Consider the following 27,869-nt stretch of genomic DNA (forward strand, 5'->3'; position numbering starts at 1 on the left):
CCCCCTGGTGGTCAGTGCATGTTATAGCGACTGGTCGACTGTCTGCCCCCTGGTGATCAGTACATGTCATAGCAACTGGTCAACTGGTCAAATGTCTGCCCCCTGGTGGTCAGTGCATATCATAGGGAGCCGTTGAGCAGCCTTAGCATATCATTAGCATATTATGCTTTGATTGGTTGAATGGCTGACCGGAAGACCGGACACTTAGCATATTAGGCTTTTATTATATAGGATATTGATTTCAGAGAGGAAGGGAGAGGGAGAGATGGAAACATCAATGATGAGACAGAATCATTGACTGGCTGTCTCCTGCATGCCCCCTACTGGGGATCGAGCCTGCAACCTGGCAATGTGCCCTTGGCCGGAATCGAACCCAGGACCCTTCAATCCATAGGCTGACGCTCTATCCACTGAGCAAAACTATCTAGGGCAGGAATTGATACATTTTTAATGACAACAAAAGTGGTTCCTTATGTGATGGTGCTTTGGAGTCCTATGACATGAAGCAATATATTTAAATAAATAGAATAATAAAAAAATGGTCTTACTTGGAGCTACTTCCTATGTAACTGGGTAAATAACTGTTCAAACTACAGTTTCCTTCCATATAAAGTGAATGGTGCCATGCCCTGCCCATTGGGCAGCACAGCTGCAGTGAACAGGTGAGGTCATGTATACAGGTGTACTTTGAAAACTGTAGCACAGGTATAAACAAGGTCACGAAATATGCTATTTTATGAAATCTATGTTGCTTTTGGTCTGTATAAAAACAACAACCCTTTTAATACATTTTAAAAACATTTTCTATACCATAAGGAACTTATAGACTCTCCACTGTGCAAATATTTGCAGGATTTGTCCTGATGAATTACTTTAGCTTCAGGGGAAAATATTTCATTATCCTCCCCCCAGCATAAAAAGTTCTCATTCTACTAAATTAGAAATGTGCACTGAAGACCCATTCAATAAAGGACACTGAAATGGAAATTAACTCAAGTCTGCTTTCAATTAATTTCAATTCCCCAAAGTGCCAGACTTTCCTTTTCTGTCACAGCAGTAATTGGAAAGTAATAACAATCCTAAGCTCCCATGGTCTTATGCGTGTATGTGTGTGTGCAGTATACATTCTAGGTCAGCATGGGGGAGGGTCAGGAAATTTTCCCATATTCTTTAGGTTTCTATTAACTTTATTATTTGAATTAATTATATAAAAATCTGGTTATAACTTCTTAGGTTAATGTTTCAACATCCCTATTTCTCTATTGCAATAATTTTAGGACCTTTGTTTTTTAAGCAGCAGAAACTTATTTTAAAAGGAAATATTTCCCCAAAAGCTACAGAATGTGAAACAGACAAGAGCAGCAAGTCTCTGGTTGGGTGGGATGGAGAGGGAGGCCCAGAACCCCTCTGGCTTGGTGGCTTTCTCTCTGCTCCCAAGGCAGGCTCAAAAGAGCCTGAGAGCTTTAGAGAGTACAGACTGAAAACCACTGCTCCTTGTAATAATCGGCATAGCTTAGAGACTAACAAGCTTCTTCTAAAAATGTAACAGTATTTTCCCAAGGGTCTGCCCAGGCCCACATGGGTGTTTTTAGAGGCTAGCACAGCTATTGTGGAGTTGGAAAGAAAGGAGGGCTGGGGAAGAAATCGGGGCCATATTAACCTGATGGGAGAAATGTGGTAGCATCTGATGGTTATTTATGCAAAGGTAGGCAGTGACTGAAGGTCTATGAAGGGCAGAGGAAAGAATTACTGGGCTCAGAGAGTGAGGGATTCCCATGAAAATGAAGAGCAGACTACAAGTAAGATCTCACAGGGGATTTCATCATGTAATAAAGCTCTTTTTTTTTTTTTAAATTCTCCCTTTTAAAATGTACCTTTCAGTATATATTACTTATTAATATGATCATACTCTTCAAACAAGTAATTCTTGTCTGGAAACTTAGCCTAAGGAAACAATGTTTTAATATGAGTGGGAAAAGGTATATATCTTTTTATATTCAAAACAGAAGATAGAACCAAAAAACAGAAAACTGTCCTAATATTCAATAATTAGGAAAGAAAAAAATGACAAATTTCTTCAAACCACTATTTTTTCACTATCCTATCTAATAAAAGGGCAATATGCAAATTAACCATCACTCCATCACAATAATGGCGGCACCCATAGCCACAAGATGGCCGCGCCCAGTCCTCTCAGCCCCGCCAGAGTCCCCCAGTCCCAGGGGGGCGACCACTGAGAGCGGGTAGCATGAGTGATCTGGTGGAATGCTTGCTTCGTTGCCACGGCGACGAGGCAAGTGTTCCATGCCCAGCCACGGATGGGCCTCTGGGCCACAGAGAGCCTCTGAGCAGCAGGTGTGGAGTGGCCAGGCCCCGCAGAGAGCTACTGGTGCACGGATTTGTGCACAGGGCTACTAGTTTAAGTATAATAATTGTGTAACTATATGAAGCAAGCCAGGAGTGATAAAAACACCAGTTCTGAAATCACAGAGACCTGAGTTCAATTTTGGCTCCCTCTGCCTTTTCTTATCTGTGATCCTGGGCATATTACTCCCTTGTTTTCCTAAGCCTCAACATTCGCATCTATAAAATGAGGATAACAATACATACTAAACTAAATACATATATGGAGTCAATTAAATGTGACAATATAAATAAAATATGAAGTGCAGCACTAGGCACACAGCAGCTCTTCAGTAAAGGTCAGTTCCCTCTCTACCATTCCTGGTATAGTGCACGGAGAGCTGATTATGCTCTATTAACAGATTTGTAGACAAACTTAAGGAAATACATGGTTTCCTAGGAAAATATAAATCACAAAATTAGAAAAGTTGAGATTATCTTTGAAGAAATTGAAAAGAACTTAGAGAGGAGTCTATCTATTCTAAAGAGACAGCAAGACCAAATGTTTTCATAGCTATGCTCTATTACCTTTTTAAAAAAATATATTTTTTATTGTTGGTAATATTATAGATATCTTCAATCCCTCCACCCCCCCGCTTAACCTCCCTCCTCCCAGCCTCTACCCATTCCCCCAGGTCTTCACTACCCTACTGCCCATGTCCATTGGGTGTGCATATCCTATATAATAAAAGCCCAGTGACTGACTGCCGAAACCGGTTTGGCTCAGTGGATAGAGCGTCGGCCTGCGGACTGAAGGGTCCCGGGTTCGATTCCGGTCAAGGGCATGTACCTTGGTTGCGGGCACATCCCCAGTAGGGGTTGTGCAAGAGGCAGCTGATCGATGTTCCTCTATCATCGATGTTTCTAACTCTCTATCCCTCTCTCTTCCTCTCTGTAAAAAATCAATAAAATATATTAAAAAAAAAAAAAAAAAGCCCAGTGACTGGAATGACTGCGGCCTCATCCCAGCCTGCCCTGCCCCCCAGCGGGGACCCCCACCTGATCCAGGGGCCCCCTTCAGGGCAGGCCGGCTGGCCCCCACCCGTGCACTGAGCCTCTATCCTATATAATAAAAGGGTAATATGCAAATTGACCTAACAGCAGAACGACCAAAACAACTGCTTGACCAGTCACTATGAGGAGCACTGACCACCTCTGGGTCCCTTTTCCTGGCCGGCAGGCTCCGATCGCCCATGGCAAACGGGGAACTGGGAGTGGGTGGCGGGGGATGCGGCACCAGGCCAAGGCCCCTGCTCCACCAGTCGCCCCACACACAGAGGGCAACCCGTGGTGGGGGCAGGGCAGGTGAGCAGTTGGGAATGGCCGACCTCTTGGTCCCTTCCCCCAGCCATCAGGCTCTGATCGCCCGATGATGAACAGGGAACTGGGGTGGGTGGCGGCGGGGGATGGGGCTGGCTGCGGGCAGCCAGGGAAGATGGCCCTAATCACAGGCCAGGCCTAGGGACCGTACCTGCACACAAATTTCGTGCGCCAGGCCTCTAGTAAGTATATAAGTTCTTTGGTTTATCTCTTCTAGTACCCCCAACCCCACATTGAGTATATCAGTCTGTTCCATGCCTCCCTGCTTCAGATCTTATTTTGTCAGTCAATTCATTTTGTTCATTAGATTCCACAAATAAGTGAGATCATGTGATATTTGTCTTTCTGAGTTTGGCTTATTTCACTCAGCATAATATTTTCCATGCTGTCCCAAAGGGTAAGAGATTCTTTTCATGCAGCTGCATAGTATTTCATAGTGTAAATGTCCCACAGCTTTTTTTATCCATTCATCTACTGATGGGCACTTGGGCTGTTTCCAAATCTTAGCTATTGTAAATAATGCTATGAACATAGGGGTGAATATATTCTTTCTGATTGGTGTTTCGGGGTTTGTGGGATCGCTGGGTCAAACAGAAGTTCCATTTTTAATTTTTGGAGGAAACTCCATACTGTTTTCCATAGCAGCTGCACCAATCTGCATTTCCACCAGCTGTTCCCTTTTCTCCACATCCTCACCATTTTGATGATAGCCATTCTGACAGGTATGAGGTGATATCTCATTGTGGTTTTAATTTGCTTTTCTCTGATGATTAGTGACTGAGCATTTTTTCATGTGTCTCTTGGCCATTTGTATGTTGTTTTTGGAGAAATGTCTATTCAGGTCTTCTGCCCATTTTTTAATTGGATTGTCTTCTTTTTGTTGAGTTGTATAAGTACTTTATATATTTTGGATATTAACCCCTTATCAGAAGTGTCATTGGCAAATATGTTCTCCCATTCAGTGGGTTCCCTTTTCAATTTGATGGTGGTTTCCTTTGCTGTGTGAAAGCTTTTTATCTTAATGTAGTCCTATTTGTTTTCTCCTTAGTGTCCTTTGCCCTAGGAGATGTATCCATAAACATATTGCTTTGTGAGATGTCTGAGATTTTACTGCCTATGTTTTCTTCTAAGATTTTTGTGGTTTCATGCCTTACATTAAGTCTTTTATCCACTTTGAGTTTATTCTTGTGTATGGTGTAAACTGATGGTCTAGTTTCATCTTTTTGCATGTGTCTGTCCAGTTTTCCCAGCACTATTTGTTGGAGAGGCTATCTTTACTCCATTGTATGTTCTTGCCTCCTTTGTCAAATATTAATTGACTATAATGGTGTGGGTCAATTTCTGGGGTCTCTATTCTTATCTATTGGTCTATATGCCTGCTCTTGTGCCAGTACCAGGCTGTTTTGGTTATAATGGCTTTCTAGTATAGTTCAATATCTAGTATTGTGATCCATCCTACTTTGTTGTTCTTTTTCAAGATTGCTGAAGCTATTTGGGGTCTTTTATGGCTCCATATAAATTTTTGGAGTACTTGTTCTAGCTCTTTGAAGTATGCCATTGGTATTTTAATAGGGATTGAGTTGAATCTGTAGATTGCTTTGCATAGTATAGACATCTTAATGATGTTAATTCTTCCAATCCATGAACATGGTATATGCGTCCATTTGTTTTTATCTTCTTCTATTTCTTTTTTCAATGTCCTATAGTTTTCCAAGCACAGGTCTTTTACCTCCTTGGTTAAGTGTATTCCTAGGTATCTTATTTTTGTTGTTGTTGTTGTTGTTGTTGTTGTTGTTGCAATGGTAAATGGGATTGTTTTTTTAGTTTCTCTTTCTGAGAGTTCATTATTGGTATATAGAAATGCCATCAATTTGTGGATGTTGATTTTATATCCTGCTACCTTGCCTAAGTTATTTATTAATTCTAGTAGTTTCCTGGTGGAGACTTTAGGGTTCTCTCTCTCTCTTTTAACCTATTTCTCCTTCTCCTTCTCCTTCTCCTTCTTGATTTCAGAGAGGGAGAGAGAGAGGGAGAGAGAGATCAATGATGAAAGAGAATAATTGATTGGCTACCTTCTGCACACCCCCTACTGAGGATCAAGCCTCCAACCCGGGCATGTGCCCTTGATCGGAATTGAACCTGGAACTCTTTAGTCTGCAGGTCGATGCTCTATCTACTGAGCCAAATCGGCTAGGGCTTTAGCATTTTCTATGTGTAATATGTCATCTGTGAATAATGACAGTTTTACTTCCTCCTTTCCAATTTGGATGCCTTTATCTCTTCTTCTTGTCTGATTGCTGTGGCTAGGACTTCCAGTACTATGTTGAATATGAGTGGTGAAAGCAGACGTCCTTGTTTTGTTCCTGTTCTTAAGGAAAACGCTTTTTAGTTTTTTTCTGTATATGTTTGTATGTGATTATATGAAGATAAAGGAATGGAAGGACACTAGCAGATAGTTAACATTGTTTGGGAATAGTGAGGAATACTCGTAACTCTGCTCAAATGGCCACACAAAAAATAACATGAGTAATAATAATCTGATTTTTAAGAAAGTAAATTGCTTATGCTATAATGTAGGTGAAAAAGTAAAAGCAAAATTATAGGTAGGCTTAATCAACAATCATATAAAATATTCAAGGGAAAAAAGACTGGCAGGCAGTACAACAAAATTATCATGACAGTTGTTTTAGAGGGATTATAGTTGTTTTATTCCTCTAGATTTTCCAAATTTTCTCTAATGTAGTTTTCCTCCCTTTTGTAATAAAATAAAAATTCTAATTTTCTGTTAACTATATACTTTTTATTATGTCTTAAAATTAGTGTATACAGACCATCTATCTAATAATAGGGTAATATGCAAATTGGTCAGGACGCTGTCACAGTAACAACTGATCAGCAGGCTGCGCGCACAGCAGGCTTGGGTGGGTGGGGACTTGCAGTATTGGGGAGGAGGCCTGCGGCAGGGGCCTCCGCGAGCATGCGCTGGGGGTCCTGAGGTGCACAGAGGCCCGCAGGTCTCCTCCGCGGCCCAGCCCAGGGGCAGGGCCATGGCAGGGGTCTCCTTGCACCTGTGCTGAGGGTCCACAAGCCTCCGCCACGGCCCAGCCCGGGGGTCCACAGGCCTCCCTCGGCTCTGGCCTACCTCTTTGATGCAATCCATTGAGGAGCCCCGGACGGGTAGGCGGGGCCTACCTCTTTGGGGCGATGGATCACGGGGCTGCCGCACTGTGACAGGGCACAGGTCAGGCTGCGGGACCCCCCCCTACCCCGAGTGCATGAATTTCATGTACTGTGCCACTAGTCTATATATAAAAGCCTAAGTGACCATTATGACCTGATGCCTGGACAACTGGCTGGTAGCAATGATGCACACTGACCACCAGGGGGCAGACGCTCAATGCAGAAGCTGCCCCCTGGTGGTCAGTGCGCTCCCACAGCCACAGCCAACCTCCCACAGCCAGCCAACCTCCCACGGTCCCTACCCCTGGCTGGCTGGCCCCAATTGGGACTGGACAAGTTGGCCCCCATCAGCCCCAATTGCCAGTCAGGCCGAGGGACCCTACCCATGCACAAATTCATGCACCAGGCCTCTAGTATGTATATATAGAGTGTCCCCCCAAAATGTAGATACACACTTTGAATAATTATAAAGATAGTGTTTATTAAATAACATTTCATTTTTAAAATTGAACTATCAGCTCTTAAAGTATGTATACATTTTTTTGGACACCCTGTATGTGAGCTTGATGATGTCCTAGCTCTGAAACTGTGTGGTTACATTTTATCTAATACTAGAGGCCCGGTGCACAAAATTTGTGCACTGGCGGTGGGGTTGGAGGGTCCCTCAGCCAGGCCTGTGCCCTCTCACAGTCCAGGACCCCTCAGGGGATATCTGCTACTGGCTTAAGCCCATTCCCCCCAGGGATCAGGGCCAAGACGGCAGTCGGACATTCCTCTCGTAGTCTGGGACTCCTCGCTCCTTAAAGCCTGCCTGCATGCTACTCCTTACCACTAGGCTCGCTACTCCTTAGTGCTGCCGTGGAGGCAGGAGAGGCTCCCACCACCGCCGCTGCGCTCATGCCATGAGCCCGGCTTCTGGCTGAGTGGCGCTCCCCCTGTGGGAGTGCACTGACCACCAGGGGGCAGCTCCTGTGTTGATCATCTGCCCCCTGGTGGTCAATACACATCATAGCAACCGGTCATTCTGGTCATTCTGCCGTAATGGTCACTTAGGCTTTTATTATATAGTTATGAAGAGATTTTTGGTTTATTTTCAATTAATTTAGATTAAATAACTAAATGTTCACGAAATACTTATCCATAATAATATGGCTTTACATATTTCAAGATTTTTTTTCCTCAAAGAGTAAGTGAAATCATTTTTAACCATAATTTTTGAAGCAGTGTGGCTTTGTAGGCAGGCCATGTTTCTTCCCCCTTCCAGGCCTCAGTTGCTTCACCTATAAATAAAGAAGTTAAGTGAAGTAATTTTCTTAGGGCCTTTGGCACTAACATTCTGTGAATTAATTATATTAATCACGAAATGCATTAGATACAAATAAATGATCAATTGCTAAGGAGAAGAAAGTTTTCATCTTAGTCATGATTATATCAGCTGTGAAAGACATTTATATAGCTAGGGATGATGCCCTAACTTGACATAACTTTCATGCTCACATGAAATGCTCACATTGATTCTTATATGTGCCCTGATGGGGATTGAACTTGCAACCTTGGTATATTAGGACAATGCTCTAACCAACTGAGCTACCCAGCCAGGGTAGCCTTGACTTTCTTTATATCCCTCATCTACAACTATGGAGTTGTTGATCAATGCTTTTTCATCTATGTGCTCCCTCCCACCCTGCCAACTTTAAAGACCTCAATATGTGAATGAAAAGTTTTAATTCTACTTTCTTGAGGTATTAACTTTCATAGGATAAATACACTCAATTAAAATGTACATTTTGATATATTTATGCATCTATATAACCACTACCACAATTAAGTAGAACATTTATATCACCCTAAAAAGTTCCCTGTATCTTTCCCTAGCTAAACCCCCACTTCCTGCCCTATGCAACTACTGATCTACATTTGGCACTAGAGATATATCTTTTCTAGAGTGTGAACAAAGTTTTAATTAGTATTTTTTTTCAGTCTTGGATAGCATTAAAAATGAATTTTCATTGATTTCAGAGAGGAAGGGAGAGGGAGAGATAGAAACATCAATGATGAGAGGGAATCATTGATTGGCTGCCTCTTGCACACCCCTTACTGGGAATTGAGCCTGCAACCTGAGCATGAAATTGAACCTGAAACCCTTCAGTCCGCAGGCTGATGCTCTATCCACTGAGCTGAACCGGCTAGCGCTTGGGTAGTATTCATATATTTTGATGGTTTCAATCAGTTTTCTTAGTTGCAAGTAACAGAAAACAACTCTGGCTGATTTTAGCAGCAAGGGAATTTGTTGGAAGGATATTTAGAATGGCTGGGAGACTGGTGAACCAAGTTTGGGATTACGTGGCCAGCAACGATGCCCCAAATCATATAGTACAGTTATTCTGGTGAGGAAACCACCAAAAGCAGCAGTTTGAGTTACCTAAACTGTATTAGCAACTTTTTAGAAAATAAAAAGTATATCAAGTAAATGTGCCTTAGGAAATCCTGCAACTGTCTGTGTCAATTGGAGTGACATATCCTAAGTCATGTGTCCATCACTCCTTAGCTGCAAGGCAGGCTGGAAAAACCTGGACACTTACAGCCTCTATAGTGGGAGGCATCTGTTCAAACCTCATGAACTTTCAGCTTCATGTCTGGTGGTCACTACAAACAGGCCACATCTGCTGGACATAAAGGAGCCTACAAGATGTTGAATATGTGGATAAGGCCACCAAGGAAGTTATTGTTTAAAGAAAAAGAAACAGATGTTTTGGCCTTCATACTTGCTCAGGTTTTTCTTCTTTAGATAATTTCCCTAAACTATAACCTGCTAATAAAATCAATGGGTCTAAATTAATTGATTTGATCCCAAAAAGAATGCACCATATTAAAAACTAGTATAATATTAACTAATGAATTTCATACTTATTCACAAAAGATTTACCTTTAAGTTTTATGCTAAATATTTATTCAATATTTTCACTCTTCTGAAATTGCATAAACCTCACCTCAAGTTGCCTCTAATAGCTGTGTTCATTTCAAGTTAACACATGAAGTAAGTCCAATTACTTCACCAGTTCTACCTGCTATCCCTCACTCTTTATTTCAATTGACAGGTCCAGGGAAGAGGAGATGGCTTGATCCAGGGACAATGATGATGCAATGTTGAAGAATAAGTTGGAGGAGAGAAGCAACAGGCACCATGGAAAAAACCAAAACAAAGCAAGGTTAGATTTTTCATGTCTTGCTTTAGGGCTCAGGATTTAAGAAATATGAGTTGTAGTATTGTCTTTCTGTTTTCTCAAAACATGTTCATTTTACAATTATCTTTTTCTTATCATAATGACCACAAAGAGCATAGACTTGGTGCTGGAGAAACAGAAAATGCTATTTATATACTTTTGTCTGAGCAGTTATCTAATTTTTCTTAGCAATAAATTTAGACTGCCTCAGAATAACCTGCTCAATAAGGCCAAGATACACATTCAACTAATAGACATCTAACACCTCCTATGCTAGCCTAAAAATATAAGGCTTTCTCTTTTAATCTTACCACACAGAATCAACAATATAGAAGTAGGTTCTGTTTTCAAATGAGAAAACAGTCATAGAGGATTCAGGCTATAATCACAAAATGTCGAAGTTCAATCTGGGAGACTGGTCTGTTCCCAAGTTCTGGTTCTTGCCATGATACTAGGCTGTTGGGACATAAAATGGGCTAAGGAATCTTTACTCAGGCTTATTTTGGGCATTTTGGTAATCTCAAACCATCTGGATTTTATAGGGACAGCCCTCTGTGTGCATATGTTCTGGGCTGAGGCTATGTATTACTTATGAACTTACATACTATGGCTGTTCCTCTAAGAAGGATTTCCTGTACCAGCATGTCTTAGAAGAATATACACATTCACATAACCAAATGTTTGCAACCAGAGGTTGCATGTATAAACTGCTTGATTCATACAATGTGACACAATGGAGATGTAGTTAAAAGGAGCTGCATGTTTTACATGGATTGCCTCATCTTCACGGCCAACCAATGTGATTCTGAAAGGTATATTATTCTAGGCCAATATCTTTTCTCCCTAGGTTGTAAATGGTTTTTATAACCTACTTACATCCTTTGTGTTTGACCTGTGTTTCAGTCTCTAGTGTTGCCAAGACTATTTTCTTTCTGCCTCCATCGTTCCCAGACCTTTTCCTTCAGCAATTCCCTTCTATCAACCCTCTTGCCTAGGAGAACAGCAAGGTTCACTTAGCTGATCTGGACAGTGACAGAAAGGCAGAGTTCAGAAGTTTTGTAAGGATCAAAGGCAGGAAAAGTCAGGATATTTTACACAGGCCTCCCAAGAACAACAGAGTGACAACTGGTGCCTGGTGACCAGCAGTCTTCCTGACTATAGAACTAACCCCTCAGTTAAATTGCAGTCAGCACCAACAACACAAGTGAGATCCTTCATGGGTAATCACTTCTGGTAATTAATGATTGTTAATCATTCCGGTTTGGTTGAGAAACATCCCCATTCAAGTACAACATGGTTTTCTACTGCAGGAATTTTATCAGATTGGTCTGATCTGGTCATTAGGATGTAAATATAAAGTAACCTATACAATTTTATGCTTTGTTCTTATTGAATCATTGTCCTGCAGGCACAGATTTAGGGTCCTATAAGTCCCCTTATTCCCTGCATGTGTCTGAAGAGGACAGGGACAGAATGAGTAGCATTGATTCAACAAAGCTCTTTCTCCCTACAGGAGAGAATGAACATATGCCGATGAATAATCCTTCCACACAAATTTACCAGGTAAAGACAAATAGATTGTTTTGAATAGTCCTATGTGTTATAGTAATGACCATCTTGTATGTATAGTTTCTTTTAGTGCTCACAAATGCTTCCACATATATTATCATATTTGTTCACTTAACAAGTTCATTGTATTTAGAGAGGCAGGGTAGAGAGCACCATTCCCACTGCACTTTTGAGAAAACTGATTATTAAAGGACAACTTAACCCAGCTTATAAAATACAGCACCACCACTCCCACATCAACTCTGCTTTGCTTGCCTGCTGCCATCATCACCATGCCCAGTACACCGTGCAATAACATTTCTATCAGAGAGGAAGAGGGAGCAAGATCTATTTTTCTTAGCTTCCTATTTTAGCAGGGAGAATTGAGAATCAAAAAGGTGTTAATATTGCAAATGCTAAAATATGGTGATAGAAAAAAATTTAAGGTCATTTAAACCATGGGGATAATTTACAAGGAAGATAAAAGTGGAAAACAGTTTGTAATATAATTGCCATCGGGGTCACATGGGGCTACTTTGGTTATCTGAATAGTATTTATTTGGCTTCTGTAAATTTAAAGTAAATTTCTGTCCTTAAAAATATAGAAGTTTATTCTGACATAATTTGTAACGTAAAAGCAGCGTGGGCTAGGGAAACCTGTGCACTGGTGGGGGTCCCTCGGCCTGGCCTGCAGGGATTGCGCCGAAACTGGCTGACATCTCCTGAGGGGTTTTGGAGGGGTCCCGGATTTCGAGAGGGCAGTTCTCGGGTGATGCACCTCAGAATTGGGCTCCCTTCTCTCTGGTTCCGGTGCCTCACCCGAGAACGGCAGCTGCCAAGTCACCGCAGCTCGGCAGCTCCTGTATTGAGCGTCTGCTCCCTGGTGGTCAGTGCACATCATAGCTACCAGTTGGACAGTCACTTAGGCTTTTATATATATAGAAGATAGTTACTATGTGCAAAATCTACTGCTTGGCCTAATGGGAGATAAAACAGATGGAGCAGACATTCTCATAGATTTTTTTTTAAATCCTCACCTGAGGATATTTTTCCATTGGTTTTTTAGAGAGAGTGGAAGAGAGGGAAAGACAGAGAGAAATATCGATGTGAGAGAAACACATCAATTGGTTGCCTCCTACACGCCCTCCCCTCCTCCACGCCCAGGCCGAGGAGAAGCCTACAACCGAGGATGTACCCTTGACTGGAATCAAACCTTGAGACTCTTTGGTCTGCAGGCTGACACTCTATCCATTAAGCCAAACTAGCTAGAGCCATTCTCACTGATTTTTAAGTGTTCTGGTAAATACATACAAGATACACTGTTGGAAGGATTACAACAGAAGCATTGGTAAAATTCTATGAGATATGGGGGAAGGATAAGTTAATATTGACTGAAGGATGTAAACCAGGCATTCAAGGACAAGTTTATAATTTGGTAAGTGGATATGCGGAAGGATATTTTAGGCAGAGGGACTAGCTTGAACAAAGGCCTGGAAATGAGCCTTCACTCAATGCTGATTTGATGCCTCACTTGTCCAAAACCTTCCCTGCCCAACTCCTGTGTATGGCATTTGAATGAATGTGAATATCTCTTTAAACTCAGGTGTGACTTAAAGTCTATCACAAATTCTATGTAGGTCACTCCCTGAATGTTGGCTAAATATAGCTGAGGGGGTGCCCTCATTCTCTTATTATATCACAAATCCAAGTGCATCTGTTCACAGTGGAACAAATGAAGCAGTGGAAGTGAAGTTGGTCTATATGACATCTATGATGTTGTGATTATAACCCCATTCTTGTTTTAAAAGAACACGTTCTAAGCCCCAAGCAACATTTAACCAAGAGAAGACGGAGAAGTTAAGAAAGAAGAAGAGGAAGAGGAAGGAGGGAAGCAGGGCAAGGTTACCTGTAATAGAATACAATCTACACTAAAATGGGAGAGCGAAATGTGAAATTTGAAGCACAATATGGCAATTCAACCACTTTATCTTCTTATTTAATTTTCTTGATAGATCCCACCGTTCTTACATTATAGTAAATATTAACTTGTTTACTTTTGTTTTTTTTATTGTCTATCTCCTTCTAGAATGTAAGCTCCAAGGGCAGGGATTTAGTACACTTTGATTTCTGTTGTGTTCTCGGCATTAAGTACAGCACCTGGAATATAAAATATATTCAATAAATAACAGCTGAATGAATGAATATCTGAAAAATGTGTATATTGCTTGGAGCCAAGAGGTCTAATCCAGTCATTCAGTTTGGTACCAAATGGTAATTGTCTGGTTCTATGGAAAAAAAGAATAGATCCTCACTTCATACCCGTCAAAATAAACTCTAAAGTGTTTAATGAGTTAAATATAAAAAATAAAACCATAAAAGTTTAACAATAGTGAATATTTGTCTCTGGATGTGAAATATTTAAGTGAAAAAGTACTAGAAGAAATCACAATGAAAAGGGTTAGAGTTCATTCATCCACATCACAACTAAAATTTTTTCCAACATATATTTTTTAAAAATTCAAAGGCAAATAAAAAAATTGGAAAAATCCCTACTATTAACCCTTTGTAATATTTTTATATTCATAGAAATCAATAAAAAAGGAAACTTCTGAGACCTCAGTAGAATACAGGCAAAGGACACAGAAAATTTACCAAGGTAAAATTATAAATGGCTAATAAACAGAATAGGTTGAAGCTCAAAGAAACAGTGATTAAAACAAGGAGTATTATTGTTTTACTACCTAATTAGCAAATAACAAAATAATTAATATTTTTAAAAATATATTTTTATTGATTTCAGAGAGGAAGGGAGAAGGGTAGATAGAAGCATCAATGATGGGAATCATTGATTGGCTGTCTCCTGCACACCCCCTATTGGGGACTGAGCCCACAACCTGGCATGTGCCCTTGACTGGAATTGAACCCAGGCCAACACTCTATCCACTGAGCCAAACGAGCTAAGACCATAATATTTAGTTTTGTTTTCCCCCCATAATATTTAGTTTTGATGAGTGTGCATAAATTGGCAGAAACTTCAATGAAAGTTATTAGTTAAAATGGAGTAAAAATGTTAAAATGGTCATAACCCCAGTTGACTCTGTTTTTTGGAAGGACTTGACCACCTTGATAAGAGTTAGAGATAGAGACCCACATCAAGTCAGAGAATGTGCACTACCACCTCACAGTTCATTCCAGGCAGAATTACTGCCAGGTCAGATGAGTTAATGTGGATACACTGACAGCTCCTTGGCTCAGTATATTTCTTTTTATTTGAACTCAGATCTATTTCCTTTCCTCTCATCCTTTGTCCATTGTATGTAGCTCTCCCCAAATCCACCCCTATCTCTTTTTCAGAGTCAGATTGTGTTGTTTCACTCTTGATTACGTCATTTTACATATGGATTTTTAAATTATGATTACATTAACATGAGAAGTGGTGGGGGTGGTCCCACAGTTAAGGCAACAGATGTGTTAACTGCACAATTTAGTCCTAGTGCAACCATCACACGAATGATTTGAACTTCAAAATGTTTTTGGCTCACTTGCAGCCTTAGGAATGTAAACCCTGCAGCTTCCTCCATTTATATTATGTTTCTTATCTTGTTTGAGACATGTTTTTCTAAATATACTAATTTAGGATATTACACATGATACAGAATGTTTCCAAGAATATACAACCATATTATTATAACTTTTCAAACCCTCTGGTCAAATATATTTTGTATGTGTATTAATTAATTGAATGTACTATCTCTTTCCAAATTAAATTTCCCTTTGGGTCAAATATGACCTAACATCCTTTGACTCATAGTAAATTTATATTTAGAAACTTATCCTAAAGAAACTATCTAAAACACACACAAAGCTTCAAATAAAAAGCATATGTCAGCATTATTGAAATATTGAAAAATTACAAACAACATAAATATCCAACAAGGGTAAATGGGTAGCTAAACTCTGGCATAGCAATAGGATGGAATATTATGTAGTCATTAAAAATAGACATTTAAAAAATGAAGGATATGGGGAAGGGTTTATAAGAATGTTAACCAAAAAAAGGGGGCAGAATCAAAATATATCTGTAGTGTGATTTCAACCATATAAATATCTGCATTCAAATGCATTGAAAAAAAAACAAAAGGAAAAAAAAAAAACAGAAGGAAATATGCCTAAACATGCATGAATGGTTATATTGAAGTAATGAGATTTGGGGTGATTCTTTTTTTTTCTTTTTCTCTGTAATGAAAATAATTTAAGAAAATGAATTATGTGCCAAAAGAACCTCCAATTGAAAAACTATGGGAACCAGTCCTACAATAATAGGTTTTATTATTTAAGCTGCCATTGAAAGTTTTGTAGGATTTATAAGTCCTATTTGAGTCTCAGTCTCTTTTTACCTTTGAGGAATGCCTTCTAACCCTAGAGAAGTTCTCTATTAGGCACCCAGGAATCAGTAAGATCAATTTTGGCATACCAGGTTTCGTATCAGTTTCAATAGTGCCCTGTAATGACTTTTAAGGGTCAACTTCTGTAGGGAGTATAGAGAAGATTTGGGAAATTTACCTTTTTAAAAATAATGATTTTTTATTATGAAAAATTGACATTCAGATGAGCCTGAAAAGATCATAGTAGGAAATTTACTTTTTACTTGCTCCCCACTTTGTGTTTTGTTTTTTTAAAATATATTTTTATTGATTTCAGAGAGGGAGATGGAGAGAGAGATAGAAACATAAATGTGAGAATCATTTATCGGCTGCTTCCTGCACAGCCCACATTGGGGATTAAGCCTGTAACCCAGGCATGTGCCCTGACCAGGAATCAAACTGTGACCTCCTGGTTCATAGGTCAATGCTCTACACCAGTGATGGGCAACCTTTTGAGCTTGGTGTATCAAACTTCGCCAAAAAACTGAGCATAACTCAGGTAGTGTGTCACTTTGAGGAAAAAACATTATTTCGCGATATTTATAGTTTAAATAACATAAATGTATAATTGTTATATATAATTGTATTTAATAAACCAAAAACTAAATATTTAGTGCTTACACGCGTGTCATAGGTTCGCCATCACTGCACTAGGCCATGCCGGCTGGGCCCCACTTTGTGTTTTAAATCATTGCATTTCTGGGGATCAATAGAGAAGCCTAAAATTAAGGAGATAGAAGCTGGCAGAAAGACCATGTTTCTTTTGTAGCAATCCTGGTTAAGGGGAAGCCAAAACAATTACCTTGGCATCCTTGCCATCATGTGCTATTTCAAAACATGTTGGCTTTTGCTCTTATAGAGCATTTAGTCAGGTGGTGTAGGAATTTGGCATGTCTTGAAGAAGTTTGTCAAATGTTGACATTCCTGAGTTTTCAGGGTTCTCAAGGCACAGGCCCGGTCCCTTTAATTTGCCTTATAGTAGCTTTCTGAACTTGATAATGGGACAGAAAGGAAGAAGTCTGTGTAAAAAACACACTGGAACAATGTGCATCATTTATGAAAATTTAGCTTGAGGGAATCTTTGGTGGAAAAGAAATTGGAAGATGTTGACTAAAATTCATCTTAGGAAGAATCAAAACACACACAACAGCAAGAATTAAGCCAAGAAAATAAAGAAAACTGAGAAACAGAAATTAAGAGCAGGAAATAGAAAGAATTCGGACTCCTCACCCCTATTTCTTTAAGCCTAAGATGCCCTCTGTGGTACCCTAGGCTTCGAAGTACAAGCCTTCCCTGAACCTGACTCCAGTGGGAGCCCGCCTTCAGCGGCAGAATGGAGGGATCATAACCTCTCTAGAGCAGCTTCATGAAAAAATCAACGAGATGAGCAACGTGTTCAACTCGCTGGAGAACAAGGTAGACACCCATTTCTAAACCTTGGGGTGGGTTGTGGGCTGTCAAATAAGAAAGCGGAAGAGAGAGCAGAGTAAAAGATGTAAGTCCATGTCTTCAGAGTATTTTTTACTCACAAATGAATGGCCAGTTGGCCCTGGAAAACCAGCCTGTAGCAACTAAAGATACCAAGGGCCCAAGCATCCTAAAAGGGACAGGCTGTGTCAGGGGTGTGACTGCGCTCACTATGGCATCGCTCCCTGGCTGGTCACTGGTTGTGAAGCTCTATCTAAAGCAGTAGTGTTGCTTCAATGGCAGGTACCCAATGGGCTCAAAGTAATATATGTGAAGGAAGAGGGCTCACAGCTCAAAATGGTTTTAAAATTCCCAAAGTCCCTATATAACCTGTTAAGAGAAAAATTTTGATAGTTTCTAATTTTTCAAGAGCTGGGGTTCTACAGGTGAGGAAAAAATCCTTCTGTTGCCTTTTGGCTCCTGGGGAAATACCTGTGAGAGCAGTGATCATGAAACCTATTTCTGTCAGATACTGGTTCCCTCCGTTTTTCAAGCAGGAAACCTGAATTTCAGAGCACCTGCATGAATGCTAGGTTTCCTCCCTTCAGTTTTAAAACTTGCATAAATTTTGCTTTGATACTATATAGCTGTGGATTTAGCTTATTTTGCTCACAGATGAATTTACACAATGAGAATTACCAGATCAAAAGTAGTTGATCTGGAGATTTAATCCATCATGACGACTGCATGAGGACATGTGCTAAAATCCATCACAAAGATTAAATAAAATTTAAATGATTAGAATAAAAAGCAGATTGCTCATGTTGTTTCCTAAACACTTGACAGGTCTGTTTTTCCCCCCTCTGAATGATCTCTTTGGTTCCTCTCATTTCTTTCTACTCCCAGCCCTCAAGAGAAACCTTTGTGGACCACAGTGAACCACAAAATGCTGTATTTTAAAAAAGTGGTGTACTTATAACTTATAGTGGGAAGTGCAAGTTGAAACCATTTAGACAACCAAATTCCAAAATGTTTAGAAATACACATTTGAAGGAATTTTGTTAAGGTACCTTTAAAATTAAAATGCTTGCCCTAGCTGGTTTGGCTCAGTGGATAGAGCATTGGCCCGCAGACTGAAGGGTCCTGGGTCTCCAATTCCAGTCAAGGGCACATGCCCAGGTTGCAGGCTCAATCCCCAGTAGGGGGCATGCAGGAGGCAGCCAATCAATGATTATCTCTCATTATTGATGTTACTGTCTCTCTCCCCCTCTCCCTTCCTCTCTGAAATCAATAAAAAATATATTTTAAAAATAGTTAGAATACTTGGTGGATATCTTAATTATAGAACAAATCTTCTTAAAAAAGTCTGTTTTACAGAGAGATCTGAAGCTAAGAGTTCCTCTACTTAGCAGAGTATAAGATTATACATGTCAAGAAAGTAATGTTATCTTATTGTTATTAAGTTATTGTCTGTTGGAAATGCTTATTTTTTAACCAAGATTTAATGTACATTTACTCTTAACATGTGGAACATATAAAGATTTCATACTGAATAAATGATATTAAGCCAAAAAGGAGGAATTTACATCAAGTTTTAGCTACATTGTTTGAAATACAAATATGCAGATTTTATCACTGAAAAAAAATCTCAATTGTGTTTCTTCATCAGGAACTTTGGAAATGCTTTTTCATTTGTCCAATAAATAAAACTCAACTTTAGAAGTGCTCCATTTTCTCCACATTTGTTTGTGCTTAACTTAAAAAAAAAATCTTTATTGTTGAAAGTATTATATATGTCCCCCCTTTTTCCCCATTGACCCCTTCTAACCCACTCTCAACTCCCACCCCAGGCCTTTACCACACTATTGTCTGTGTCCATGGTTTATGCATATATGCATACAAGTTCTTTGGTTGATCTCTTCCCACTCACCATCCGCCTGCCTTCCCTCTGAGATTCGACAGTCTGTCCCATGCTTCTATGTCTCTGGATCTATTTTGACCATCAGTTTATTTTGTTCATTAGACATGTGATACTTATCTTTCTCTGACTGGCTTATTTTACTTAGCATAGCACTTTCCAGGTTCATACCCCCCTGGACACGCCTGATCTTATCTGTGCTTAACTTCTTAATTTGCCACTTAAAAGGGGAGAATTAAAATTTCTTAAACACCTTCAATGTACTTAGCATGTACTAGGACAGGCACCTTACCTACATTTATTCATTTTAGTATCAAAACAGCCTTGTGAAATAGGTGTTGTTATGGTTATTTTATGGATGAGGAAACTGCTACAAAGAGGTTAACCAACTTGTCTAAGATCTTAGTACTTGTGGAAAAGTGCTAAGATTTGTACCCTATCTGACTCCAATATTGATCACCTTTTTATGTGTGGAAGTTGACAACAGAAGTCCAATGTGTGCACTGCAACATGACCAGACTTGACTGCAGAAGATGAATTATATCACTATCAACAACATGCTGAGCTCCTACCATTGTAAATACTTCTGTGCCTTCCTTATAAACTAAAGCATTCTGCCCGTGAAAATACTATTATTTCCTTTTTCATGCCATCACTCAAGAATTAAAAGTCTTCCATTTTAAAGAAATTCTCAGATACGTTTAGTTATCATCCTTTTTATAATTTAATTTTTAAAGGAAATAACTAAATTTCTTCATCTTCTCCCAACAACCAGGGATAATATGACCCATCCTTTTTCTCATGGAATTCGAAGAGTTACAGGACCAAGACTTTTTCACGTGCTTATGTTGTTTTCAAGTAAATCTTATTTTTATTTTTTTTTTTTTTTTTTTTTTTTTTTTTTAATATATTTTATTGATTTTTCACAGAGAGGAAGGGAGAGGGATAGAGAGCTAGAAACATCGATGAGAGAGAAACATTGATCAGCTGCCTCCTGCACACTCCCCATTTTCACAGAGAGGAAGGGAGAGGGATAGAGAGCTAGAAACATCGATGAGAGAGAAACATTGATCAGCTGCCTCCTGCACACTCCCCATTGGGGATGTGACCGCAACCGAGGTACATGCCCTTGACTGGAATCGAACCTGGGACCTTTCAGTCCGCAGACCGACGCTCTATCCACCGAGCCAAACCAGTTTCGGCTAAATCTTATTTTTAAAAAAAATATTTTTTTTATTGATTTCAGAGAGGGAGAGATAGAAACATCAGTGATGAGAGAGAATCATTAATTGGCTGCCTCCTTCATGCCCCACACTGGGGATTCAGCCCTCAACCAGGGCATGTGCCCTGACCAGGAATTGAACAGCAACCTCATGGTTCACAGGTAGACGCTCAACCACTAAGCCACACTGGCTAGGCTTAAATCTCATTTTAATCAAAGGTGTTAGAATACATAAGTAGCTTATAGGTGCACTTGTAAAATTAATTATTTGCTTGCTTTCTTGTCACTATCAAGCAGCAGCATGTGCTTTGTAAAAAAAGGCCTTCTTTTACCTAGATCAGGGGTGGGGAACCTTTTTTCTGTCAAGGGTCATTTGGATATTTATAACATAACTAGAGTCCCAGTGCATGATTAAATCATGCACGTGTAGGGTCCCCTAGGCCTAACCTGCCATCCAGGCCATATCCAATGCCCCGCAAAGCCTAGCACGCTCCACGGACACTGCTAGCAGCCTTCTCCCCGCTTTTGATTGCAGGGGGTCCTCTGGTGCTGGAGCGGACACACAGCTCCCCACTTTCGATCGTGGGGGAACTGGCTGTCTGTCCGCTGGTGCCGGAGCGGCCAGCCAGCTCCCCCGCTTTCGCTCCCTGCTTTTGATGGTCTGCAGCAGGACGTGGGCTCGCTGCCCCAGAGGCCCCTTCTGTGCTGCAGCACAGCCATGGCGCAGACGCTGAGCTTGCGCCACCTCTGGTGACGCGAGCTCAGCGTCCTGCTGGCCCAATTGGCCACCCTGGCCACCCTGAGTCCCACCCCCTGCGCCTCCCGCTGGGCCCATCGTGGGCGTAGCGGAGTGATGGTAATTTACATATTACCCTTTTATTATGTAGGATTTGTGGAGCATACAAAATTATCAACTTAAAAACTAGCCTGCTATATTTGGTCAAACATTTAATTAACTCACTCCTAATGCCTTGGTAGAGCCAGACAAAATGATTTCACAGGCCTTACATGGCTTGCGGGCCAGATGTTCCCTATCCTTGCCCTAGATGCATGGGGCCAAGGTTGCCTTAAGTTGTCCAAACTTCAGTGTAACAGGAAATGATGTCTGTAAATTTTCAAGAGCCTGGTTTCTCAAACAGAAAGAAAAATTCAAAAGGTCAATGGTGCTATTTATAATTCTTCATAGTAAACTGAATTCACTCTTCATGTATTATTTAGTTGCAGGCCCTGGCCTCTGAACTCAAAACTGGTTTCACAGAAGCAATGCAAGAACTGTCAAGAATTCAACATGGAGAATATGCTGTGGAAGAAAAGGTTAAGACCTGCAAATGTTCCATGGAAGAAAAAGTTACTGAAATGAAGAATTCATTAAACTATTTCAAAGTAGGCCCCCCTCTTCTATTTCACTGCTGAAGAAAGATCCTTGGTCTTGGTTACACAAGAAGAAAACTTACCTTTTCACATAGTAGCCAAATAGAAGAATATTCCCACTATCCCATTCACTAATTATCATGGAAAAATATCTATTTTATGCTTTTCTTTCTTGGATCTTTGTGTTAAAATTAGAGGCCACAGAAGTAAAATTTTCATCTCTCATCCATTGATTGATTCATTCAACAAATATGTATTAAAAGCTTACTGTTTGCTAGATACTATATTATATATTTTTACCCCATATGCCAGATTAAATACATATTGATGCTTAATTTTTAGGAAGAACTGAGCAATGCCATGTCAATGATCCAGGCAATCACTTCCAAACAAGAAGAGATGCAACAGAAAATTGAACAGCTTCAACAGGAGAAGCGAAGAGAATCTCGAAAAGTGAAAGCCAAGTGAGTTTTCGACAAAACATTGACCAAAGGCAAAGCATAAGTAATGACTTTACAGAGACACAGAGAACACCTTCCTCACTATCAGTATATACCGTATTTCCGGCGTATAAGACGACTGGGCGTATAAAAGATTTTCCTGGGTTAAAAAGTCGTCTTATACGCTGGAAAATATGGTAGCTAGCTGGCCACTGGGCTCTATGGGTCAGCATCTGATAGAGGTTATAGTGCCATAAAAGTTAGTTAATACTAAGAATTGATGGTAACTATTAAATGGAAATGCATTTAATAGGCAGTAAAATGAAAATGGTATAAAATGGCATGTAGAATTCGATTTCAACTGTAAAACCATGTAAAATAACAGCTAGAAAGACATTTTATTTTTTAAAAAGATTTTTACTGATTTCAGAGAGGAAGGGAAAGGGAGCGAGAGAGAGAAACATCAATGAGAGAGAATCATTGACTGGCTGCCTCCTACATGCCCCACATTGGGGCTCGAACCCACAACCCATGCATGTGCCCTGACTAGGACTCAAACTATGACTTCCTGGTTCATAGTTCAACACTCAACCACTGAGCCATGCAGGCCAGGCAAGACATATTTTAAAATAATGGTTGCTGTGTTAAAATGGGAGGGTCACCAGTGATTTTCTTTTTTTAATTAGTTTTCTGAAACTTCTCTAATGCTACTATTATTTTACTTCTACCATGGAAAATAAGTTTATATTAAACAACTAGAGGCCCGGTGCATGAAATTCATGCATAGGTTGGGTCCCTTGGCCTGGCCGGCGATCGGGGCCGATCGGGGCCTCTGGCTGCTGCCTCCCTTCCCCAGCTGCTGGCTGCCGGATGCTGGCCAGGGCCTCCTTTCCCTAGCTGCCAGCAGGGGCCTTCCTTCATTCCGCGCCGCCCCCTGGTGGTCAGCACACATAATAGCAAGCGATAGAACTCCTGGTCTCCCGGTCAAACTCCCGTGGGGACACTTTGCATATTAGCCTTTTATATATATAGATACCTCGACCATGTTGACTCACATAAAGTTTCACCACTAAACATACATAATCTTTATTTTTATACTTAGAGGCCCGGTGCATGAAAATTCATGCACTGGAGAGGGGGTCCCTCAGCCTGGCTTGCCCCCTCACACAGTCGGGGAGCCTTTAGGGGTGGGAGTGACCTGGCGATCAGGGGAAGGCGACACCCCATCACACCTCTGCTGCTGCCATTGCCAGCAGCGCAAGCCTCGGCTGGCCCTGGTTACCTGAGCCTCAGGCAGCCCTGGGCGGCTGGGCAGCTGCCATCCGAGGCTTGCCTGCACCTTGGGCCTGCCTTGGGCAGCTGTCATCTGAAGCTTGCCTGTGCCTGGGGCCAGCCCTGGGCAGCTGGGGGGCTGAGGGGACTGGAGGACTCTGGAGGCAGGCAGGCCCGGCCTTGCCGTGTGCCTGCTGTCCCAGCGGGGCTGAAGGGACTGGGCACTGCCATCTTGTGGTTATGGGCGCTGCCATCTTTGAGGGCATGGCAGTCAATTAGCATATTCACTTCTTATTGGCTGTGGGCGCAGCCATCTTTGAGGGCGGGGCAGTCAATTCGCATATTCCCTTCTTATTGGCTGTGGGCGCAGCCATCTTTGAGGGCGGGGCAGTCAATTAGCGTATTTCTTCCTTATGGGCTGTGGGTGCCGCCATCTTTGAGGGTGTGACAGTCAATTAGCATATTCCCTCCTTATTGGCCGTGGGTGCTGCCATCTTTGTGACAGTGTGAGGGTCAATTAGCATATTCCATCTTTATTAGATAGGATGTTTTTAATAGTATCAAATTTAAACTAGAAATATGGCAATAACATTTGTGTGGCCCTGGAGAATGGCTAATTGTTTTCAGCTGAAGACCTCTGTCTTCTGGTACCATTGTGTTTCTTTGTGACATGAATGTAAATCATCCTAAGCAAATTGTCACCAATGCAAATTCTATAAAGACCCTGATGATAGGGAAGCCAGTAACAGAGAAATAAGAATGTAGATATTACAATTAGAAGGTGATTTATAGATATTTAATTTTTTCTTCAACTTTGGTGATGAATTAAGTTGCTAGTGTTTGATCTTTGTTAATTTACTAAAACAGCAATTTTATATGGTTCAACACAATAACTTAGAAATTTTCTTTAATTATTCTGAACTGAATCTCTTCCTAACCCACCAGGTATTAAGACCTATTGTTTCCCTTTCCTAGGAAAACTCAAAAAGAAGAGCATGGCTCACAGGCTGGGCCTGCTCAAGCACAAGGAAGTCCTTTCCGTTCAATCAATATCCCTGAGCCTGTTCTTCCAAGTGAAGACTTCACAAACCTCTTGCCTTCTCAGGCCTATGAAAAAGGTACAGCTCACAAATCATACCGAATTAGCCATGAATTTTTTTCCTTGATTCTGAGGGCTTAAGTGGGCCTAAAGCCTTCATCCTTGTTAGAGGAAAATGGTGTATTGCTCAGAATTTTCCCTCTTGCATCTGGAATTAAAAAGAATGCAGAGGATCTGAGAAATCAGGAGAGTCTGCCTAATTTAAAAATGTTTTCTTTTTTTTTTGAAAATACTGGGTGTTTTGAATTTCAAATGGACCAGAGATAATTTGTTGTACAACCATAAGCAGGAAAATGTTTAAAAAAATTACTCTAATAAATCGTTTTATTTCCCATATTACTTTCTCAATCCTTGTCTCTCTGCATAGACATTTTAAAGTAGCTATATTCTTAGCATGGATAAAATTGTGTGTTCTGCTTCTTTTTCAGCAAAGGTTTCACTGACATGAGAAAGATATATCTGCCCTAACTGCAGGCAGTGCCCTCATGCAATCTAACTTTGTACTTCTCTTTTTCTGGAAAACCAGAGCTGGTGCTGTCTGTGGGCTGAAACAGTCACCAGCCACATCCCTGTTCTGAGAGATGTTAGAACAGATAATAGAAATTGTAGTTGGGCAGTACTGAAGAAAATGGCATTCCAAGGGATGTCTGCAGACATCGGTTAGTGACCTGTGTTTAACTCAGGAAAAGGAACAAAACAAAAAATGATTGCTACTTCTTTGTATCCTCAACAAAATCTAGCAAAGCACCTATAGGAGAATGAATGTAGATATTAACAATGTTTAGGTGAATTTTCTTTTTTTCTTTTCGTCTTATGTAGAAAGTCTCCAAAAGAGGCTCAGTGACTTCTCAACCAATTGTAAAGTCCTCAATTGGCTTAATGAACAATTTGGCTCATATATTCAATGGCAATATATGTGTTTTGAATAACTGAATTTAAAAATATAAATCAAATGGCTTTTAATCAGTATTAACTTTAAAGTACAGATTTGCTTTTTGAAAATGTTTTTATCCACTTGAGCAGTTATTTTAGAGATGGATAGGTGCAGCCTGGGAAAACTCACTTGATCCATCTGGGATGTGGGTTTATGGTAGGTAGCTCTATATTCTTTGCTCTACGTCATGAAGAGCATGACATAAAAGATGGTCTTGTTAGGGGAGATTACAGGAGGGGCTTGGAAGGTAGATGTCAGATCAATGCCACTGAACATTTTCACAAGAGAAATGATCAGAAATTATATTTGTAAAGTGTCCAGATGGATTTAAATGAGCTATTTAATGGCAACTCCTTCTTCCTTCACTTTGAGTAGGCATGGCTTATATAACATAGTTTATCCTACCAAGTTGCCGCAAAAATGTGGGGATAATGTGTCATAATAAGATATTATGTATACTATTGGTAGTAGGTTACATTAAAACTCAAGATCAAAGGACTAAACTTTCAGAAAGGATTGACTTACCCACTATTAGTTATAATACAGCACCCCCAAATTTAGTAGCTTAAAATAGCAAACATTCATTATGTCACAGTTTCTCTGAGTCAGGAATACATATACAGCTTAGCTGGATGCCTCTGACTCAGCTAAGCTGAGGTTGCAGTCAAGCTGTTGGTTATACCCACTCATCCTTCCTTCTATCCATTCATCCATCCATTCACCCACCCCAGGCATTGATTTAAATGATGGGATATAGTATTGAATAAAACAACAAAAATTCCTGTCCTCATGGAGACTTGGTTCTGAAGGAAACAGACAATGAACAAGGTAAATAAAATATATAATATGTTAGATAGTGACAAGGAGAAAATAAACATAGGTGTAATTTTATAGTGTCTACCAGGAAAAGACCTGAAGGAAGTGAGGAAGTTAGCTATGATACTGAGGGAAAGAAAGGGAACAGCCACTACCAATAGGAGATGCAGTTTTTTTTTTCTTTTTAAAAGAAAGGGAACAGCAGGCAGGGAAGAAGGGCAGATATTTTAGGGTCTTAAATCATTATACAGTCTTTGGCTTTTGCACTAAAATGGGAAGCCATCAGAGGGCTAAGCAGAGGAACGACAGGGTCTGACATATTTTAACAGCACCATTCTGACTCCTCTCATCATTACCCTCTTCACCATCAGTTAAACAATAACTTAGCTCTTATGTGTGTCAGGTACCACTTTAAGCAGCTTACAAATATTAAATAATTTAATACTTATGGTAGACTATGAGGTAAGTACCACTATTACACCTTTCTACAAATGGGAAAATAGCACTTGTCACATTATCTTGTATTTTTCCCACTGCTGTCTCCCCCAGAAAACAGTGAATTCTGTGAGTCTGTCCCTAGAGTCTAGCTAGCTCATAGAAGGTGCCCAGTCCATGTTAGTGGAATGAATATTGATTGAAGGCTTTCCTTTCTCTGCAGCCCAAGAGTCCAGATCCATGCATATAGGAGATAGTAATGTGAAGGGAATGATGGGTCCTGGTAAGTGGCTCTTCTTTTTTCTTCTAGTAATTCCATCCTTTCCCTTTTTTCACCTTCCTTGCTTCTACTCCCTCAGTGCCAAACCAGGCATGAAAGAACTCAGGCAAAATAAAGCATACTGGTTATTAAGATTCTGAGACGTGTACTGGAGTAGATCAGTGACTCAATTAAATCCAAGAACAGAGAAGGGGTGGGGAAGTTTAAGATCAAAGTTTAAGTCTTTCTGACTCCTTTCAATGACAGTACTGATGAATTAACATTAACTGAGAACTCACAGGTGTATGTAGCATGACATAGTTGCATATGAACACACATTTTATAGTTTACTTCAGCGATATTCAACCTTTTTCATCTCATGGAACACACAAACTAATTACTAAAATTCTGCTGTACACCAGAAAATATATTTTGCCTAACAAAAAATAGATCTAATTTTATTCATTCACACAGATTGGCTATTGTTGTGTTGGCTATTATCATTTTTTTATTTAACAATTTAATGGAAAAGAGATCAGGTATTGCATGTTTTTAAAATTTTTGTGGCACACTGGTTGAAAATCACTGGTTTACTTA

General features: G+C 40.2%; 1 protein-coding gene across 1 annotated transcript in view; it reads left to right on the forward strand.

Moving 5' to 3' along the window:
- Positions 1-10,087: 10,087 nt before the first annotated feature.
- ARHGEF33 (Rho guanine nucleotide exchange factor 33) overlaps positions 10,088-27,869 on the forward strand; it is a 43,202-nt gene continuing 25,420 nt past the window's right edge. The window contains exons 1-7 of the mRNA XM_054728457.1: positions 10,088-10,112; positions 11,641-11,690; positions 17,372-17,515; positions 21,865-22,029; positions 22,360-22,481; positions 24,705-24,847; positions 27,237-27,296. Of these exons, the coding sequence (XP_054584432.1) occupies positions 10,088-10,112; positions 11,641-11,690; positions 17,372-17,515; positions 21,865-22,029; positions 22,360-22,481; positions 24,705-24,847; positions 27,237-27,296 (709 nt within the window). The remainder of the gene's footprint in view (positions 10,113-11,640; positions 11,691-17,371; positions 17,516-21,864; positions 22,030-22,359; positions 22,482-24,704; positions 24,848-27,236; positions 27,297-27,869) is intronic.

Source organism: Eptesicus fuscus, chromosome 16 (genome assembly GCF_027574615.1).
Source record: "Eptesicus fuscus isolate TK198812 chromosome 16, DD_ASM_mEF_20220401, whole genome shotgun sequence".
In the NCBI taxonomy this organism is placed as follows: domain Eukaryota; kingdom Metazoa; phylum Chordata; class Mammalia; order Chiroptera; family Vespertilionidae; genus Eptesicus; species Eptesicus fuscus.